This window comes from Malaclemys terrapin, chromosome 22 (genome assembly GCF_027887155.1).
Source record: "Malaclemys terrapin pileata isolate rMalTer1 chromosome 22, rMalTer1.hap1, whole genome shotgun sequence".
In the NCBI taxonomy this organism is placed as follows: Eukaryota; Metazoa; Chordata; order Testudines; family Emydidae; genus Malaclemys; species Malaclemys terrapin.
In genome coordinates, this window is record NC_071526.1 from 10,666,523 (window position 1) to 10,688,099 (window position 21,577).

The 21,577-nt window shown below is 41.9% G+C and overlaps 1 protein-coding gene across 2 annotated transcripts; it reads right to left on the bottom strand.

The window, feature by feature from the left end:
- Nucleotides 1-8,123: 8,123 nt before the first annotated feature.
- On the bottom strand, nt 8,124-17,766 carry PDIK1L (PDLIM1 interacting kinase 1 like). 2 transcript variants are annotated; one of them, XM_054012138.1, is made up of 3 exons: nt 17,712-17,766; nt 14,864-15,165; nt 8,124-12,065 (listed from the first exon to the last, which is right to left on the bottom strand). In XM_054012138.1, the coding sequence occupies exons 2-3, from the start codon at nt 15,146-15,148 to the stop codon at nt 11,325-11,327; spliced, it is 1,026 nt and encodes a 341-aa protein (XP_053868113.1). In that variant the 5' UTR covers nt 15,149-15,165; nt 17,712-17,766; the 3' UTR covers nt 8,124-11,324. The 2 variants fall into 2 exon arrangements, with proteins under 2 accessions (XP_053868113.1, XP_053868112.1); XM_054012137.1 differs by lacking the exon at nt 17,712-17,766 and having other exon boundaries at nt 14,864-17,266.
- Nucleotides 17,767-21,577: the final 3,811 nt, after the last annotated feature.

A 21,577-nucleotide genomic window follows, 5' to 3' on the forward strand; every position in this document is an offset into this window, starting at 1 on the left:
AAATCAGACACTGCTGACCCCAGCTTTTTGTGCACAGATCAGATGGGACGAGGTGTGAAAACCCCAGTGAGCTATTTCACACCTGAGTGCCAGGCCCACACGCTTGGTCCTTCTCACGCTTTGCAGCTGTGGGTCAACAGTTGTGTGGAGAGTGAGAATGGGGGAGTCAGAGGGGCACCCAGAGCGGGAAATGAGGAATCCCTCAGCAAACTTTGTGGGACAGGAGAGTCCCACGCTGGAAATGCCAAGTGTTAAAAACATCCGCTCTTATTTTAGCTCTCAGCATGAGTCACTGTTTACTATGCTCAGTTTGTTTACCGTGCTGGAATTCAACCAGCTATTCTGGTAAAGGCAGAGGTGAGTAATAGCAGCAGCCGAGCAGATGGGGATTGTTCCTGCTAATGCCGGGCCCTTTTACCAAACCTTTGACGGCAGCCTGCGCCTTCCTGGCTGGCAGACCCACGAAAGCACACATAGGAACAGTCCCCAGCGGCTCCCATCACAGCCTGCTAGCAGCATGCACAAAGCATGCTGAATGCCATAAAGCCCTAGTCAATAAGCCAACATTCCTCTCCAGGTACAACAGCGAAGGTTTCTGAGGCCTCGTCTGCCAGCAATAACCCAGCCAGCTCCAGCTTCCCTTAGCAGACTGGAAGAGAGCAGCCACCAAGAACTAGAAGCCCCTTTTTTCCCAGCCCTGAGCAGCAGCGCCTCTCTCCTCCCCCACCCACTTTCTTATTGTAAAGCAAAGGTAGCTTGGCTCGGGCGTACATGGCATGATGCATCCGGTTCTGCAGTCCGGGGGCTGCAGTTCACTTGTTGGAATGTAGCGTAAGTGCTGCCTTTGTCTGAGAGACTTCAGGAAAATCACCTCCGCTTTCACGTGTCCTCCTCCTCCATCCAGAGGGGACCAACGCAATGCGCTTTCCAAGGGAGAATACCCTGCAATTGCTCCCATCAATGCATTCATCCAATTAGTACTGCTCTGTGGTAGTGCTTGGTAATCACCCCAACAGACACCTTAAAATCCCAGAAAAAACCTGACAAAGGACCTTATACATGTATGGAACCAGAACCTCAGCTGCCGATGGCCGCAAGTTAGCAGAGATCCACTGACTTCAATGGAGTTAGCTGGTGTCAATCAATGTAAGGATCCAGCCCCCTGTAAACACATTGGAAAACCATTTTCAGAAGTGCCTAAATCCCCCTCACTTTCAGTTGAACTCACTTGAGTGCTTTGGAAAATGTTGTCCACTTTGCTGATCTCAAATTGCGCTTGCAGTTTCAATTGGATCCCAAGTTCCTCTTTTTGGAGCAGCAGCCGTGTTCGTCTGTATCCGCAGAAAGAACAGGAGGACTTGTGGCACCTTAGAGACGAACACATTTGACCTGTAATTCTCCACCAGTGCTAGCAATAGTGTACCTAGACCTGGTTCTCAACTTTTCCAGACTCCTGTGCCCCTTTCAGCAGTCTGATTTGTCTTGCGTACCCCAAGTTTCACCTCATTTAAAAACTACTTGCTTACACAATCAGACATAAAAAATACAAAAAAGTGTCATAGCCACACTATTACTGAAAATAGCTGACTTTCCCATTTTTACCATATAATTATCAAATCAATCAATTGGAATATAAATATTGTACTTCAGCCTGTTTTTCACTTGTGAGCCTTGTCTGAAGGCTGAGCCCCAGGGGACAGGGCTGAAGCATGTAACTTATTTTTGTGGGGCCCCCGTTGGCTTGGGGCCCCGAGCATTGTCCTGCTTGCCAATCTCTAATGCTGACCCTGCACTCGCAATCCCCCTAAACCTGTCCTGTGACTCCCCTGGGGCTGCAGCCCTCGGGTTGAGAAACACTGATTTAGAGGAGTTGATGTACCCCCTGGAAGACCTCTGCATACCCCCAGGGGTATGTGAACCCCTGGTTGAGAACCACTGAGCTAGAGCATAAACAGAGCTCACATATTTTTACTACCATGTCATCTCCGAGTCCTTCCCTGACCAGAGTTAGATGACTTAATAGTAAGGACTCCTGAACGTTGGATATACCTTGCACTCGAGAATGCCACATCAGATTTTTCTAGCACATAGAATGGCTTGACTGCTCGAAGAATACAGTATGAGCCAAAATGCAAGACAGAGAACATATACGACTCTGCCTGTAGTGGGCAAAATAAGAATGACAGGGTAAGAACGATAGGATTTTGTACAGCTTCCCATCAGCTGCTGGAAAGAGAACTCAGGGCTGGGTGGCAACCACTCATCTGGATTCAGATTGTTTTTTAAAAGCATTCAGATGTCACAGTGAGCATGTAACGTGCCCATCCGTTTCTAGGTGCAATTCTACTTGCTTGTTTTAATCCATAAAAGTCCTTTATGGTTGGAGGCCAGTATCATGATCTCACTGCAAGATCAGCTGATGCACCAGAGCGGAGAGTGTCGAGATTTCTATGCCTGGGTGTTGTCTGCTGTTCATTCTAGGTAGAAGGCCCTCAACATGCACCTAGAGCTTGGGGAGGGGGAGGGGGCAGTCCTGGTCTATAAATCGAAAACAAAAAGGATCAAGGCAGTGAAACCTGTTTGAGATTCAAGGGATCTAATTCACAGTAGTCACCTACAGCTTCTCAACAGCACTGATAGGAAGGGGGGGGGACGCAGGGTAGGGAAGGGAGATGGGTGCTTACAATCAATTTGTAATCACCTAGAGGATGATATAGGGTTATAAGGAATAGCCATCACAGATTTGAGAAGAAAAAAAACCATGCCAAACCAGCCTAAATGTCCTTCTTGCACAGGGTTACTGTCCTAGTGGATGGGGAGGGTGGGGGGAGCAGTAGACATGATAGATCTTGATTTTTAGTAAGGCTTTTGAAAGTCTCTCCTGACAGACTCACACGCAAACTAGGAAAACGCAGTCTAGATGAAATTACTATAAGGTAGGTGCACAACTGGTTGAAAGACTGTAGTCAAAGAGTAGCCCTCAATCGTTCACTGTCAAACTGGGTGGGTGTACCTAGTGGGATCCCACAGGGGTCAGTCCCGGGTCCAGTACTATTCTATATTGTCATTAATGACTTGAATAATGGAGTGGCGAACATGCTTGTAAAATCTGCAGATGACACCAAGCTGGGAGATGTTGCAAACACTTTGGAGGACAGCCTTAGAATTCAAAAGGACCGTGACAAACTGGAGAATTAGTCTAAGTTTAACAAGATGAATTTAAATAAATAGACAAGTGCAAAGTATCTGAGTGCTGGCTGTAGATAACAGATTTCTTGGTGTGTTTGGAGTGGTTACTGGATCTGTGTAGGTAGGTGAGGCGATGAGTGGGTTTCTTGTATGTAGTTGTCTGTAGAGTTCCATTGCTGAAGCTGATTGCGGTGTCCAGGAAGTTGATGCTAGTAGGGAAGTGTTCTAGAGAGTGTTTGATGGATGGGTGGTGGTGGTTGAAGTTGTGCTGGAAATCTAGGAGGGAGTTTAAGTCATGTGTCCAGATGATGAAAATATCATTGATGTATCTAGGGTGACCAGATGTCCTGATTTTATAGGGACAGTCCTGATTTTTGGGTCTTTTTCTTATATAGGCTCCTATTACCCCCCACCCCTGTCCCGATTTTTCACACTTGCTGTCTGGTCATCCTAGATGTATCTCAGGTATATCATGGGTTGCATGGTGTGTTTGTCCAGAAATTCTTCCTCAAGGCAGCCCAGGAAAAAGTTGGCATATTTGGGAGCCATCCTAGTACCGATGATGTTCCCACAGTTTGGACAAAGTGTTTGTTGTTGAATGTAAAATTGTTATGGACGAGTTTGGTGATGTGTTTGGGGTGGGTATCTAAGTGTTGTCCATTGCCTTGTAGATAGTTGAGGCAAGCAGCCGTGCTGTCATTGTGAGGGATTCTGGTGTACAGGGAGGTAACATCCATAGTGGCAGGGTTGGTGTTCAGAGGGAGGGTTGTTAATGGTGCTGAGTTTCTGGAGGAAGTCGGTTGTGTCCTAGAGGAAGCTGGCTCTTCATGAGGGGAGTGATTGGAGGATGGTTTCTATGCATCCTGATAGGTCTCCTGTAAGAGTGCCACTGTCCTCTGTATCCATTAGAGGTAGGACAAGAAGTAATGGGCTTAATCTGCAGCAAGGGAGATTCACCTCTAGGATACCATTTCCAGTGACTTCAGTGAAATCAGTTTGATGGGTCTCACTGGAGTTCTCACTGAAGGGGGCTCCACATCAATAAACCACCACCACAAGTGGGAACATTGTGGCAGTAACAGCAAAGAGGCCATAGACTGAATGGGCCACCTTGACTCCTCCGGAAACTTTCTGTGTCACATGGAGGGACATTAGTGGAGTGGCCTGGGGGAAAGCTTACATTGCTGTATAGAAAATTTCAGTCTCCAGGGCTCTCCCTGAAAACAAAAATGTAAGAGTTCGCATTTCTATTTTTGTAAATTTAGTTTTTTTTAAAAAAAACCTCTCATCTTCAGTAAAATAAGCATACTTTATCTAATAAAAGTGCTAAGTACGAGCTAGATATCATCACCATCAACACCGTGAGGTAATTCAAAAGCCAGGCAGGCTCGGGCAAAAATCATGGTTATAATGTGCCACCTTGTGGCCATGCTCAATATTACTCAGTGGGACATTTGAAAGTTCCAAGTTACAGCCAATAGAACAGGTTAGTCGAACTGGGTAAATATTAGAGTTGGCACAACTATTTGTCATGAAGAATATTCCTTACACAGTTATCTTTTGTTTTAGTCAGCAGTTTCCCAGCCAATCTGATGCAGTGCAGTCTAGTGGACAGAGCACTGCATGGGGACTCTGAAGACCAATGTTTTTATTCCTGTCTCTACCACTGGCCAGCTGGATGACCTGGGACAAGTCACTTCACCTCAGTACTTCAATTTACCCATCTCTAAAATGAGGATAATGATATTGATCTCCTTCATAGAGCACTTTGAGATCGACAGATGGAAAGCACTGTAAGAGCTGGGTATTATTATTCTACTGTATTTTCATAAGTATTCACCAGATAGGTCAGACACACTGAGGCATTTTGTGGCCTCCAATATGAGGTGTAACAAATCCCTCTTTGTTAACTGGTGGGAACTGTACCTGTAAGAATAACCAGCACTTTGCATCAGCTGCTCACCCCATGACTGAAAAAGAAAATGAGGCACAGCACATGCTACTTGGCACGGTCTCCTGAGAGTTGTGGGGCCCTGTTAAAATGGTTTGTGTTTAAACATTTTTTGCTAGTTTACCTTGAAGCAGTATCCTTTGTATTCTAGTAGAAGTTCATTACCCTTTTCTCCTCTCTTACAGCTCTTCAGTAGAAGTTTAGAAAGACATTTAATTAGCGCACACAAGCATAAAAGAATCATGAACACCAATCCTTGGTAGGAAAGAAAAAACAGTACACAAAAGCCTCCCAAGTTCATATGCAGATTGTTAGTACAAGGTTCATTTGAGCTTGCGCAAACAGTCAATGTTCAGGAGGAAAAAAGTGCAGCACTTTAAACGAGAGGGCAATGTTCCAAGGGGCGGGGTATAATTACTGTAGGTTTCCTCAGACAGGATTTTATCTAAACCACAAAAGAAACGTCTATCATTACACTGCAATTTAGGAAGGAGCCCTGATTGGCCGATGCACAGAGAAGAGCATTATTTAAATGAACACAGAAAGCAAAAACAAGTAAAGTTCACAACCCCAGCACCAAAGAGAAACGCCCTGCCAATACGTACAGTATGAGCAAGATCAGACTACAGTTTAACACATTGCAAAATGAGTGAAATAAAAGTAGTTGTATTAACTTACAAAAAATGTGGCCTTCATTGCATCTAACTGCTGGGCCACAGAGTTCCATCACTCAAATTAATTTCAGTTTTAAAAACATTAACCTGTAATACATATTTGGAATTGATGTAGGTTTAGCATTTTATTTCATTTGTGGGACGGGAATTTAGTTTGTTTAAAAATCACTCTGGAAAAAATAAATAAATAAATAAAAGTCAGGCAAGGAATTGGGACAGTTTTGCCTTGAATGTAATCAAGTTTTATCCTGTAGCAAAAAATGTATACTTTAAGGAGCAGAGGGAGGAACTCATTAGCTTCTTGATTTTAGCACTCAAGTCTTTCACTGCTGGGAACCTGGTCCATTTTCTCCACTGGGATAGATGCATATCATAGGTCAGGATTTAGATGCATTGGCAAAGATGAAAGATTTCTTTGGTGGAGGGACAGGGGAGTCAGAAGACAAGGAAATAGAATTTATAAAGTTTACAGCTTGTGCTATTCTACACATTACTCATCTCACCCTAGTTGTACTATCCCTCAGTCTGAAACACTCCTACTACTATTTTTTAATTAATCCTGGAGAGTATTTTTAGAATATTTCTACTCATTATCACAACTAGGATTTTTCATCATAATTCTAAGCACTACAGTAATGCTAATAAGCCCTAGCCAAGGACCCCAGTGTGCTAGGGAGTCAGTGTCATTTCATATGCCTCCCCAAAAAGAGTCAATTACATCTAACAGGCTCCAGTATCAGCAACCAATGCTGCCCTCTGATTGGGGAGGCTTTTTTCCAGCTCCAACTTAAAACCAGACTAGTTTAAACAATAAGGTCCTATCTAGGCATTCTGCACACATTAGCCCCTTTCTTTAATGCTTCCCTCCAATCCTTTGCAGTGAGGCTAATGTTGCAAGAGGTCATTGCTGGGCTGGTGACAATTTCCACACACATTCAGAACAGTGTGTGGCATCGTTCTGGAATAAGTCTGACTATTCCAGTGCACCACACAGACATCCCCCTAGGATGAGCCTCCCATTGGTGTGTATTTGAGCATAAGTTAACAGTACAAAGGTCATTCTAATGCATGGTTCTCAAACTTTTGTATTAGTGATCCCTTTCACACAGCAAGCCTGAGTCTGACCCCTCCCCCATCCCTAATTAATTTTTTAATATATTTAACACTATTATGAATACTGGAGGTGAAAGAGTCTGGGGGCAGAGGCTGACAGTTCACAACCCCCATGTACTAACTTCGCTACCCCCAAGGTGTCACAACCCCCAGTTTGAGAACCCCTGTTCTAATAGGTTATAGGTCAGTGACCCAAAAGGGTTGAGGCATCTCTGTCTACAGAGACCCCGCTGGGATAGGCTCAAAAACCTAACAGGATTGGTAACGAGAGAGGGTCTTTCAGAGATTCAAAAGACAGCCCAGGGTGGCAATGACTGAAAATTGTTGCAATCTGATGCCTTCAGTGATATGTACAAGAACATTTTGGTGATCTCAGACCATTTCTTAATGGTAAGAAAACTTGTGCATAAGACCCTCATTAACAGCCTCAGCAGAGAGAGCAGGGATTGAATGGACACGGCCCATTTCTATTGGTAAGAAAATTAGCTGTTGATCTTCATGTCTCGTCAGTCCCTGCTGTCAGATTTGTGGCACACTGATGGGAAACCAAAAGAAAACTTGTTACTACTGATGCTATTATTCTTCCATGAATAGAGATAGGCTTGGAAGGATTAGATTTTTAATCAGTAAATGTTGGTAGACATCAATTTCACCATACACCTACAAACCCATGAAAAAAATATTTTCTTCAATAACAAAAGTGTACAGATAGGCAAAAAGAAAAATCCTGCTTGAGAAGTTACTAGAGTGTGCTTTAAGGATATTTACTTTGTATATTTTGACACACAATCTTGACAATTTGTGTTTTAACAATTATAAAGCTTTAACTTTTTGAATCTCAATGTCGATTGTCTGACCCCTCCATAACTTCCCACAGATGTGAAAATTAAAAAAAAAAGTTTAAATGCGTAAAAATAAACTGTCAAAGTTATCAAAAAATAATAAAAAAAAATGAATTCTGCCAAGAACGGAGAAGAGACATCAGGGTTCAAAAGACATCAATCTAGCACCTTTCATAAGCACTAAATTTATTTAAGAAAGTGACATACTAAGAAACTGATACTATTCAATAGTCCTTTCCTGGCAAGCAAGTGACTAAACAGACAAAGAAGTCTCTAGTTTAGGTGATGGTTAAATATAAAACCCAATGACACTGACTAGGAAGAAAGTTTCTCTACAGTCTCCAAAGGTTTCATTTAAATTCAGATTTTATTTCAAAACAGTCATGAACTTAATAAATTACACAATAATTTTCTCCCTTTATAAATTCTTCATAAAATATATTTTACAATTTTAAAGAAAGATTAGAAAGTCTTTTCTTTCTGAAGTGCTGATGAATATCTTGACCTTTGTCATGCTGGTGAATTATTTTGTAGCTGCGACAATAGTTTGATTTATCAAAGGTTTTACAACAAAGGTTAAAAAAAAAACAATCACACAAAACCACAGACCTCAAGGACTATCATTCAGTGTTAACCAATGAAACACTCAGCTTCATCACCACCACTAGGCTAAGCACCATGCGAGGGTCTTATAGGTACCCCCAGCCTTTAAAGTGGCAATCAGTGCAAAGAAACACTTTAGGAAATCAACAGTTCTACTGTATGATCCATTAACTCTATCGCTTTAAATTAATTTCTCAACTGAAGTTAAGAAGCAGGTTCATGGTTATCTTTTGAAACTCTTCAGAGGAGATTAATTGATTCACAAAGAAGGTAAGTGCTAAATATTATTCCAAGACAGACTAACATTTTAGGGTACAATAGTGAACAGACTAGTATCCCTGCTTTGGTATTTTGATATTTTTAAAATCTTCAAGCGTTTGTAGTTCTAGCAGGGCACGATCTTTCATCTTACATAACCCTCAAAAAAGCATCAACTTTTCAATGTTGGAATGTTACTAATACATTGTACAGTAACACTGCACACACAGTCCAGTTTTACCTTCCTCCTTGCACTGTGACCTTGTCTTTAAAGGCAAGCTGTGGCTTTCAGTATACCGATTCAACTTACAAAACATTAACAGGATGAACAAATTACTTCCAATAAGTTCCATTTATTAATTACAAAGTTTAATTCCCAACCTTACCTTTATAGACAAAGTCACATGCAAGAAAGACAGTGACATCACTATAAGCCTGCTCAAGATGACTGGGGCCAATTTTCAGTTGGTATAAATCAGCAAAGCACTATTGAAATCTATGCCAATTTATACCAGCTAAGGTTCTGGCCCAATGTGTTCTATCAACATCTCAATATGACAGTACATCTTTTCTTGAAATCTATTGCCACCTTGTATTTTTACAGCATCTTCAGATTTCCAAATGCTTTAGAACCAATAAGCCATACAATACACCTTTGAAACATGGAAGTATACTCATTTAAGAGACACAGAAGTTAAATAACTTGCCTATAGTGACAAAGTGAGTCAAAAATAAAATTCAGGGTTCCTTGCTCCCTGCTAACCCACTAGCAAGGACAGAATACAATTGGCTCTTACAAATTCCTAAACATTTAGTAAAGTGACCAATAACCCTGCTTCATGGTCCCTTCCCTTTTTGTTTTAGGAGGGACAAACTGTACTTTTCATTTGTGGTAAGTGTTCACTTCACTTTATTCATGGGGACAGTAAACAGTGACTGGTCAGTTTCACTTTCTGATGTTCACACAGCAGCCCTAGGGTGCAATGTTTGGATTGCAAGCACTCCAGGGGAACGTTTAAGCCCAAACAAGAAGTGTTTTTCATTTTGAAAGTTTTAAAAATTTCATGAACTTGGTTTTGTAAAAAAGTTGTTTAAAAGCCCACTGCAACTTTAGGATTTTACTCATCAATTAGACATGACAGTTGGATAAGTAAATTTCGTCTCAGATCTCCTCCCCCAATTATGATCAGTTTAAAGGGTAAGCAAGTAAGATCATGCACCTGAGCTAGTGAGCGTTTATGACACTACTGCAAAGCTGTTTTAGTCTACCCTAATATGCACTCTTCATGAAAGTTCTCCATTAACATATGAACCAGTTTTTGTGGAGATGGGTTAAAAGCCTTGTACCATTTCAAAACTTTTAGATTTACCATCCAGGATTAAAAATAAAATCAAATCAAAAGGAATAAAACACTACCTCTTAATATGTAGCAAAAGAATGCAAGGACTGATTAAAGTTTTCCACATAAAAGGTTCAACTAAAGCGGAGATATTTCATTCACACATTGAATTTTAGAACTTCTCTCCAACATTTGAAAATGAAGATGCTCACCATTTAATTAAATCATCCCCACAGCACGCTCACATTAAGTGACATAACTGCATCAATGCCAAGAAGAAAGGAAGAGCAAGTGACTAACAGAACTGGGTAACAAACAAAAGGACAAAGAAAAATTGTGTTTCAGTCTTTTTTTTGGGGGGGGGGGGGAGGGGAAGAGTCTTAGAGTACTATTTTATTTGCTGGATTCCTCTATTAAGTATCTACATTTTCATAAACCAAGTTCATAAAATAACCATCCCGAAAGTGCTGTAGTTGCTACTGGATTATAGATGCACAAGCGCAGGCATGTTAGGAAACTGTAGCCAAAGGTGTTAGAGTATTTGGTTATCAAAATAAAATAAAATTGAGTAATTAATGATCTAACGAACAAGCTAGCACGATTGCATAAATCTGTAATTTGACTCCCTCAGCTACAAACTTACTAGGTGGTAAGTGCTCAGCTAAGACACATCTCAGCACCTTTAAATCTTCTGATTCCTTTGCATTGCATTTTTGTCTACAAAGTCAAGTTTTAGGCCTTTTTTTCATTTATAGGCTATAAAAATAAAAATGTAAAAAAACAATTCATTTGGGAGCGGGGAGGGACGTATGCTTTTCGTTTGTTTTTCTCACAGATCCCAATCATCCAGATTCACACCAAATAATTTAAACAAAAGTGGCATTTTCTCTGTATGGAATGCAAACTCACATGCTCAGTCACTCACATATACATAAATATATACACATAGTTTTACTTTACAAAGCACAAGGATTTGCATTACCAGCATGCAAACCTCCTCTTCCATGGGAATTCCTAATACTGTGCTAGGAAACTGGAATGTCTGCAATACTCCATAACATATTTCTGGAAAGCAAGAACATCTCAACTCATGAATTTTCTTGGCCAACTTATATAAATTATCTTTACATCCACACTTTAGTATAACATCTTGGTAATATACATATAAATGTATTTAAAACAAAATGGCCAACTCAAGTTTACTTTAATTTATGCAAATCAAAAGAAATTCAGTTGGTAAAAACTAAACCCTGAAGTTCTCAGTTCAGGTTTGTTTTGTTTTTTGGTGCCACAAAAGGCTGCACCATTGTTAAAAAACAGAAGCAGCTCTGTTGAGAGGTTTGAGTATTCGAGGTCACGTGTCCCAGTTGCTGTCTTTAAAAGCAATTTTGACTAATCTGAGTTCTAATTCAAAAGCATCAGGACGGTCTTGTGGGTTGGCAGCCAGCATTTCCTTAATCAGCTGCTTCATACGGGCATTCATAGATTTTTTCTTTACAGGGATGAGAAGTTCCATTTTGGGGTTTTCTAGAAGTGCCTCCCCAACTGGCACAATCTCTGTCCCTTGCTTCACATAGCTCCCCAAAAGTTCTTTCTTAGTCTCAGTGTCTATGAAGGTGATCCTTTCTAACATTGCCCAAATTATAATCCCCAATGCAAAAATGTCTGCTTTTGCAGTGTAATGTCCTTCCCAGACTTCAGGGGCCATGTAGAAGTCAGTCCCACATGCTGTTGAAAGGAAACATTTATTTACGTTGACAGGCTCTTCAGGGTTCTGTCCTGAAGCTGAACATACCTTACTTAACCCAAAATCGGCTACTTTCAGAGTGGGTTCCAAGTCACTAGCATCCATTCTGCTTTGTGAGATCAGAATGTTGTCAGGTTTGAGATCACGATGGATAATCTGATTTTTGTGAAGGAAAGCCAGGGCACTGCTGAGTTGAAGCATGAAACTGGTGTTGGTCTTGCGGCTGGGCTTTCGGGATAGCAGGTACTCATTCATATCTCCTCCATCACAGAAATCCATTACGAACCAAAGGTAATAGGCGCTTCTGGGATCAAAGGCTATTTCTCCTTTTAATGAGGTCTCTACAAGCTGTAACAAGGAAGAGAGATTTCACATACCTGTTCAGGAAGCATAATTCACAGAAACAAAGAACTACTGACTGAAAAAAGAAGAAATGAACAGAGAAAGAAGTTACATTCTTATCTATTTCATGTAAAATTTAAAAAATTTTGAAATATCAATGAATTTGACAATCCTACTAATTTTCTGCCTGAAAAACATAGCTCAAACTCCCATTTAGAACCTAGAGCTATGGGCAGATAACAGTATTTTGAAAGATACCCAAGTATCACCTTCTCATCTGTTTCAGCTGGGCAGTGTCCCAGCCACAGCAAAGCTAGATTCACCCACTCTAACAACTTTAATCCAAATACAGTGTTTCAGCCAGTAGCATTGATACAGTGCCAAGGAGTCACTTGTCCTCTGCTGATGAAACATTATGTAATGGAACTCTGAAACTTACTTTTCACTCCATCTCCATGAATATATTTGAACATACTATCCATGAATAAAATCTAACGAAGAACAATATGCATAGCTAAACAGGCTTCTGCTTTTGTTGAAGTTATTTTAAAGTAACCACTTATTAACGAGCTATTTTCCCAGATGCATGGAATATATTTGAGCAGGAATTTCCAGTTACTGATTTACATGAAAACTAATGAAACGACTAATCAGCTTTGTTAGTCCTAGTTACACAACTGTACATTTGCTTCTTCAGCTTATGTGAGGTGGCTTTCAGCACATTCTGGAAGCTAAGCATTTCAAACCAATTGTGTTAATAATAAACAACACATTCTATCAATACATACTGGACTAAGGATACTTGGAAAGAATTTTCAAAAATCAAAGCAACTGCTAATATAGCCTTCTAGGAAGACTTTTTGAATCAACGGTGAGGCTCTTCTTCTGAAAAGTGAGTACAAAACACATGGCAGCTTTAAAGTGACATTGTTAATATAGCTGTGCTCCTAAGGTTGCAAGAAGCAGAGACTGAGCAAGGAATACAAATTACGTTGTTCGAACTACATATTCACATTTTACCCACACCTCATGACAGTGAAATTGATGAACTGTGGCAGTAGCGAGGAAGCTTTCTAGAGAAATATGTCATAACAGTACATTTTTTGTCTTCCATACAGCCCTGCCAAGTCTTCATAGTATTTAGCACCTTGGTTCAGACCATTAGTCCACAAAGTTCAAAATCCCACCCCTGACAGTGGCACAACACCAACAGGCAGATCCTCAACTAATTTAAACTGTCAAAGTTCCATTGGCTTCAGTTTATACCAGCTGAGTATCTGTCCCCAAATGCTTCCTAAGAAGGCATTCCCCCTTTACTACTTGAATACTGCATCTGGCCAATTCTGTAGTGTTCTATTTTTTGGGTAGGGACAGGGCAAGAGATTTGACTGCCCCCATCTTAACATGTATAATTATAAATGTCATTATAAAGTTACCCAAGCCTCTTTGAAAGTCTAGATACAATAGATAATTCTATACTTATAAGCTCTCTGGGGCAGGTATTATCATTTGCTGTTTTTGGACCTAGCACAAAGGAGCTCTGATTTGGCTGAGACCTGTTGGTGCTACAATACAAGTAATAATAAATAGAAATATACTGAACCCACGCTCTTTGTCATTCTAGCAGTACCCTCTAGATCATCCTTATTCCATCAATCCAAAATAGAAAGTTTCTTTAGCTCACTTAATTTAATGTCAATAACACTGGTCCCTTTAACAGTGAGCTAGGCACTTTCACAATTTTCCTCAGCAGTCATGTCTAACATTGTCCACTGAATCATAGAATATTAGGGTTGGAAGGGACCAAAGGAGGTCATCTAGTCCAACCCCCTGCTCAAAGCAGGACCAATCCCCAGACAGATTTTTACCCCAGTTCCCTAAATGGCCCCCTCAAGGATTGAACTCACAATCTTAGGTTTAGCAGGCCAATGCTCAAACCACTCCCCCAATGAAAAGACTGCTAAGTTGTGAGGTGCCTTCCTACATTTGTACAGCACAATGGGGCCTAAATCCCGATTGAACACTACCATAATAAATATTTAATAAAAAGGACCTGCACTGGACGCAAAAACCAACAGGAACAAGTGTCTGATTATTACATATCTGATCAGCTCACACAATTTATATTTAATGACATATATAAATAAAGTAAACATTTGATAAGTATTCACTGGATGTGCTACTCACACACTGAAGAGTGCTTTTATATACAAATGTGAATGTACTTTCACAGATATATTCCTATCATGGCCTCATCACCTTTGCTACCCTTCCAAATGCTTTTAAGGTTTATTTGCCCCCTTTTTAAAATAAATAAATAAAGCTCTCTTGCACTCTGGTAATGGACTTCCTGGTTACAGGCAGAATCCTAAGCAATGGTTTCCTAAGCAAAGATGGTTACTTCCTCTTCAAAGGACAGCTGGTGTTTAGAAATCTTTGAGAGTTCTGTCTTAATAAATTAGCAAATGTCCATTCATGATTAGAGCTACTGTAGGGCTGTTACCCAGAAAATGCAACAGTGTGTACCTGGATAGTGTTTTGTTTTCATTCCCTTCAATTGTCAGAGCTATATGGGATTTTAGCTGTGTGACTTTCATTAAGTCTGCTGGAGTTGCATGGCTATAAATCTGAAAATCCAGAGGATTCTGTTTAGTAAACCCATTGTATTCAAAGATCTCTAGAGAACTCTTAGCATTGTTTACATTGCATATGAAGAAAAAAAAAGTTGGCCATATCTTCCCCACTTCTTCCTGCCCAGCTAGATACCCATACATTACTCCCATCCCCCTCCCAGCTTCATGTACCTGTACATAAAGGGAAGAACTGGAACCATGTGACATCTTCTGCACCATACCATCTTTCTGTAAGATGCACTCCTCCAGATGGATAACATTTGGATGCTGGCTCTTGATACTGCTCAGTGCCCAGAACTCACGTAGAGCTAGTTCCACATTCTCTGGAGCATGACACCGAATTTTTTTCACTGCAACCCGCGCAGAGGTCTTCCTGACGACTGCTTCATACACCACACCGTAACTACCACGACCAACCTCCCGTATTAGATCGTACTTTGGCTGGCTACTCACCATCTTCAAGGTCAAGGATTCTAGGGGGAAAAACAATAACATGGGACTAATAATCCTATGAATGACGACTGATCTGCATTTCCTCTCTTTGTATCAGTATCGTTTGGGCTAATCACTGTGCTTAAAATCATCAGCATTTTCATTCATCAAATATAAATCAGATTGCAATGAGCCATTACATTCAGAAGTTACCAATATGAAGAAGCCTCAAGCTTGTTTAGTAAAATCACGACGAAGAAGAATTTTCAAAAAATATACACTATATACTAGTGTTATCATTTTAGCTGGCCTTTATCATAAAACGTTCACAGTTCAGGCACAACAACATCATCTCTATCTTTCACTTGTATTAGGTCAGGATAGAACGGTCACATAACTCTCTCGACTGCTTAATCTCAACATCTTTTACACTAACCCTGTGTACAATATCAGTGTAGTACTGTGCTTTCTTTCCCTATATATTATAGCATTTTTCCAGTTAAGGTCCTGGCTGAAGCCCATACTTAATGCAGTTTGGCACAATGTATAAAATCCCCTAAGTAGAAAGTCACATACAGCATGGGTAAAAATTTTCTGTTGTAGTTTAACTATTAAATGATTTCCTGGTACCGAGGCAAAAGGAGTACTTTGAGATGTATTTTAATTTTAAATACAATCTGAACAAACAGCTTATTATGAATGGGCAGTTTAAATAGGTCAAGATATTTAAAAAGACATTCTACACTGTTTACACTCAAATTCTAGTTTTGTTAAGAAAGGAAGGAGGCTAGACTAAAACTTGTATGTTCATATTTTTAAAAAAATCATGGGAATACACCCAAGATCTTCCTTGCAAGATTACAAACCCAAAAATACAACAGCATTGCACTAATACAAGCCAACCAGAAAGGGACACTAATTACAGACAGAAAATAAAGTTTGGCTAAGCAGAGTGATTTGCAAAAAGAAAATAACTTGCTATTTTACCATTAGTCCATTTAAGTATTTTAATTCTAATAATCTTTTAAAAGTTAGTGACACAGGTCAGTATATTTACTACAGTAAACCATGCACGAAGGACTACTTCACTGAAGCAACCTTCTATCATCAGGCAACTTTCAAGTATCTACAAGGTTTGCAGCACAAAATAAATTACAAATATCATCAGTGTCATGACAACATCAGTGCAGATATATGGAGACTTGGCAGCAACATCTTTGTTATGTGAGTTTACAGTCTTGAATGATTTAAATGTAAATCTATAAATTCGCCACAAAAATGCCACTACAATGTGAGATTCAGATAGTAATATTTATTTAGCCTACTCCTATATCATCATGATATAAGCATATGGAGAATAGTGCAGCATATGGAGAATAGCAACTAGAAAACACACAAAGGAAGGTACACGCACACAAAATGGTATCAAGTTCTGATATTAAAAAAACCAACAAAATGAATGTAATTGTGAAGGAAAGCCACATATTTCCCAGACATGGTCATCTCAGGCTCAAACAGAGCATGGAGCACAATTTACCTTTTAAACATCAGTTTACTCTACACTGTACTAGAAGCACTCCCATTGCTAAATAAATATAAAGACTGTCACCTGTCTTTCCCACTGCCCTCCAAAAAAATAAAAAAAAATAAAAGGCCATTTCCAGATTCAACAAGCCCCTTCTCTCATACGGCATCAGAACATTCCCAAATATCATCAGGGCCTATGTAATAATCTAATCTAACCAAACCTCACACCCCAGAAGACACATGCTAAAAGTTAACCATCAAAGATGAGGCTATCAGGAACGCATGGTTAAAGTTGACCCACAAAGGAAACACCCAATTGTGTATGTCTTTTTTGGGGGGGTGGGAGTTCCTTTAGGATATAGGAGTAGGGCCTGGAAATTAATTGTTTGGCTTTTTTTGGTAAAAAGGTCACCCCACCCCCCCATGTTTTGTAATATCCAATTTCACATATTCTCTACTCAGATGACTAGAGCACATCAGACAAGTAAGGGAAGGGTATTCTGATTGATTGACAGGTGAAATGATTTTTACTCAGGTGTTTCGAGCCTATGTGTTTCCTCAACATTTAACTCAAGTACTGGAAAAACTACAGGGTGGGAAACTCTCTATACCCCCCCCCCCAGTGCTCTGGTGCTCCCTAGAGACCTCCAGCAAAACCAGAGCTGGCCCAAGATTCCTGAGGGGGGGTGGGGAAGCGGCAGGAAATTAGACCCCACCCCCCAGAGCCCCAAGCGGGACACCAGCCCCATCGTTCCCCTACAGGCAGGTGAGGCCTCGCCCCAGATTCCCAGAGCCCCTCCTGAGCCTCAGCCCCCCCCCCGCTCCCCTTAGCCCTTCCCCCATCCTTTCCATCCCCCTCCCACCTTCCCTCAGCCCCCGCCCCCTCCAGTCCCCTCCCCCATCTTGACAGCGGGGGACTCGGGCTTGCCCTCTCCCCCCGGCACGGGAGGCCGCGTTGCTCGGGCTGTCTGTCAGGAGCTCCTCCCCTCAGCCCCGGCTGCAGGCCTCGGGCCCGCTCGGCTCCCGCCTGCCCTTTGCTGCGGCGCACCGGACAGGTTACCTCAGCGCCGCCGCGCTCCCGCCGCCCGGCCGCCATTATAGGGTTCCCTTCCCCCCCCACTTTGGCGCCGACACACCCCCCTCCGCGCGCCGCCGCCGCAGCCCGGACTCGACTCCCGCACGCGCCCTGCCTTTGCCGCTTCCCCATTGGCTGAAGCGGCGGGCGAGTCCCTTCTCCTTCTTTGTGGCGCGCGCCGCCGCTTCTCATTGGCTGGGCCGGATGCGCGCTGGGCGGGGCTTTCCCTAGGAGCTCGTGTCTCTGTTTGCCGCATGCATCTCAATAGACCTCCTCGTTGCCCCGGTTCCATGCATGGGGGTCGGGATGCGGGGTGGGGGGAGGGATGCACGCCTGGTGCAGCTCCCAGAGCAGCATAGGGAATAGGGGAGACGAGGATGCACCACTTAAGGCAGCTGACTGGGGGGGGGGAGAGTTGGTTTGTGAGGGGTGGATATGGCGTTCGTGCAGCTCACGTTAGGATGCAAGGAAGGAGGGAGAGGGGATGATGCGCCATGGATGCAGATCATGGGGGGGGGGGGTAATATACACCACTTCGCGCAGCTGACATAGAGATTGGGGGAGGAGGCCGAGGAAACCACGCCGTCTCCCTCTCTAGATATTATCAACACCCCGTTGCAAATCCAACCTGCACCTCTGCTCCGGTTAAGTAATAATGGTTTGAATTGCATAGGGTGTGCCCTCTATCCCAAGCCCTCCCCAGCCCACTTCACCAAGGAGATGCTGCTGCCCCCTGCTTGCTGCCGTCCCCTGTGCAAACACCTACCGTGTCTGTCACTCATAGATGCTGATTTTCCTGCTGAATTTTTATGTATTTCTCATTTTTCTCTTCTGCAATTAGATCTTTGCCATTTTAAAAAACAAATCCTATTATTTTGCCTTTTTAAAAAGAAAAAGCAGCCCTTGTTAGACTGCAGCTTATTGTTTGCCACGCAGGGAGGAGGATTGCACCTTTTGTTATCCCTTGTCACTGTGTGATGGGGACATGCCTTTTAGGGGTCTGCAAGCACATTGAAGGATGCGATCATTTGGTAAGATCCCCCCTCTTCTCGAGAGGATGCAGGGTTATTGGTATCTTCCCTTAAAGGGACACTGTCTGCATTTTTCCCTGCTGGGAAGCAGGAAGACACCCTTACTGACTATGCGGTGTCTCTATTATACTTAGTCACCTGCAAGACATACAGTTCAGAAGTGATGGTGACAGGCAGCTGAGGTCCCATCTTCCTTATACCTCCCAGATCAATGTGGTAGAAAAGGCACCACTGCACGCATCTCAGAATGGGTTAACGTTTAATGCCCCTGGACTTCATAGCACAAGACAGTCAGGTATCAGTCTTCATTAGAACACTCTCACACGGCTCGCAGGCAGGGATCAGCATTCATTACACCCCTCATTAATATCCTCCAGCGCCTGCCTGTGAAAAACAGTCAGAGTGGAAGTGCCCTGATCTGAGGCGCCCTCTTCCCAGGAATGGGGCTGCACCAGTGTTTCCCCCAGGAATTGAAATTAGGGGCAGGGATTGCATTTACGGGGGGGCGAGGGCCAATGAGGGTCGAGACCGTGAGGATGAAGGTAGGCTGTGTGGCACCATAGTAAAAACTGAAAAATGTTTCATGATCATTTTATTAGATTTAACTAATGTTTTATAATCATCACAGAAATTAAAGTTGGCTACTCAAGCCTACTATGAAGCACTACATCTACACCCTTCTTGGTTTTTTGTTGTAATTTTGGACAACTCTTTGGTGTCTTGTGTGTCTGTTACTTCCAGTCCTTCATGATATGCTCGTGATCAGGCAGAAGGCAACTTATTTCAGAATACAAAATTCTATTCAATGAGGAAAAAGAACACTCAACTGTAGCTGTTGTGACTGGGAGTAGCAAGAGATGAATTCCTACTTCTTTCATCCCAGGAAACAGAGCACAAAGATCGGGTCGAACTACTAGTGATGAGAAAGAAGAAATAGTTGAAGTTAAATCTTCATTCGTTCATCATATGATATGCCACTCTGTGTTCAAAATTCTCTATTCTGTCCTGATCACATAGCAGCCCCATTGCTGGTAGTGCCTCACTCCACTCAACTATAGGTGTTTTATAAGACAGGCATCTGTAAAAGCTACGTGGAGGTTGAGTAGAATCCAGAAATCGCTATTGTATATTTGTAAGAATCAAGTCTGTGTATTGTTTCAGCTGGCTTAACAAACACTTCTTGTCCTCTTCACTTAAGGAATCAATATATAAGTACCTTCATTAGTCAGCTTCTGGACTGAAGTCTTTGCTTCTTCCAGTACGATTTCAATGGATATCGCTGATTGATCCAAGGGTAGCTTCTATTGCTGGACAAAGATCTACTATTGTTGTAGCAGATACCTGGATGACATTGTTTATGACCCACGTGGTTTCAACAGTAGACTTACAAGAGAGAGAATGGCGATAGTCTTCTCTGAACTTAGTAACAAAAGTAGTCCACCGGCCTAGCCTTACTATTTAGATTGGTCCTATCTTGGTAGATACTTTCCAAAGCCAGTAATAACGGTTGCAGTAATTTTAAGACAACAGTCAAGGATCGCTCATGAGAAAGCCAGCAGGTTTTCCCAGGTTGGACTAATTTGAACTTCAGTCCCAGTGTATCTTCTGTTTGTTTCCAAGACATTCAGTCCCTTTGAACTCTTGCTGAAAAAAGAGTATAACAAAGCTGTGACGTTGCACTCTATATGTTTATGGAAATATGCTTATGAGTGTAAATATGACATAACTGGAATATGCTTTATGCTAGATATGCCATGTAACCTATCTTTGCAAAGGTTATGATCTACTGAATATATTCATCCTATTCGTATGCATGTATCATTTTTATATCTGAAGTTATGAGTGTTGGCTCTATGTTTGTATTTGAAGTGTTTGTTGTAGGAAACACATAAGGGAGGTTTGACTAGCATATTGTGAAGGGACTATTCAAGTAATAGGAAGTATTTAACTAACAATGGATTTCGGGAGACGCCAATCCACATCTGAGCTTTCCTAGGAACGTTCAAACTAACATGTAAACAATGGCGTTGGCCTGCAAAAAACTAAATCATTCATGGACATATGACTTGCCCATGTGGCTACAAACTCCATCTTGGTGCTGTGATTTTGCACAGAAGAACAAAGGGGTTTCCTCCCACAAGAGAGAGAATATAAAAGGCCCTGGAAGCCTCTCCATTTTGGTCTTCAGCTGGCTCAAGAGATGGCCTCTCCACCCAGGGCCGGCTCCAAGCACCAGCGAAGGAACCAGGTGCTTGGGGCGGCCAATAGAAAGGGGTGGCACGTCCGTGTCTTCAGCGGCAAGTCCCTCAGTCCCTCTCTTCCTCTTTGAGCTGCCGCCGAAGAGGAGGAGAGGGAGTGAAGGACCCGCCACTGAATTGCCACTGAAGAATGAAGCGGCGCAATTGAGCTGCCGCCAAAGTGCCACCGATTTGCTTTTTTTTTTCCCCCCTTCGCCGCTTGGGGCGGCAAAAAAGCTGGAGCCGGCCTTGTCTCCACCCCAAAGAGATGACTGATAGAAACTGGAACAAAGGACTGTAACTACGGGGGTGGGGGGGAATGATTGCTAGACCCAGGCCACGACTACAACGTTGGTCTGAAAAGGATTGTACCTGAGATAACATGTAGGGTGAGAAGTTAGTATTTGTGACTAGATCCTTAGTGTATTAAGCTAGCCTTGCGTATTTTGATTTATTTTACTTAGTAACTTACTTTTTTCTGTCTGTTGTTACTTGGAACCACTTAAATCCTACTTTTTATACTTAATAAAATCACTTTTGTTTATTAATTAACCCAGATTAAGTGATTAATACCTGGGGGAGC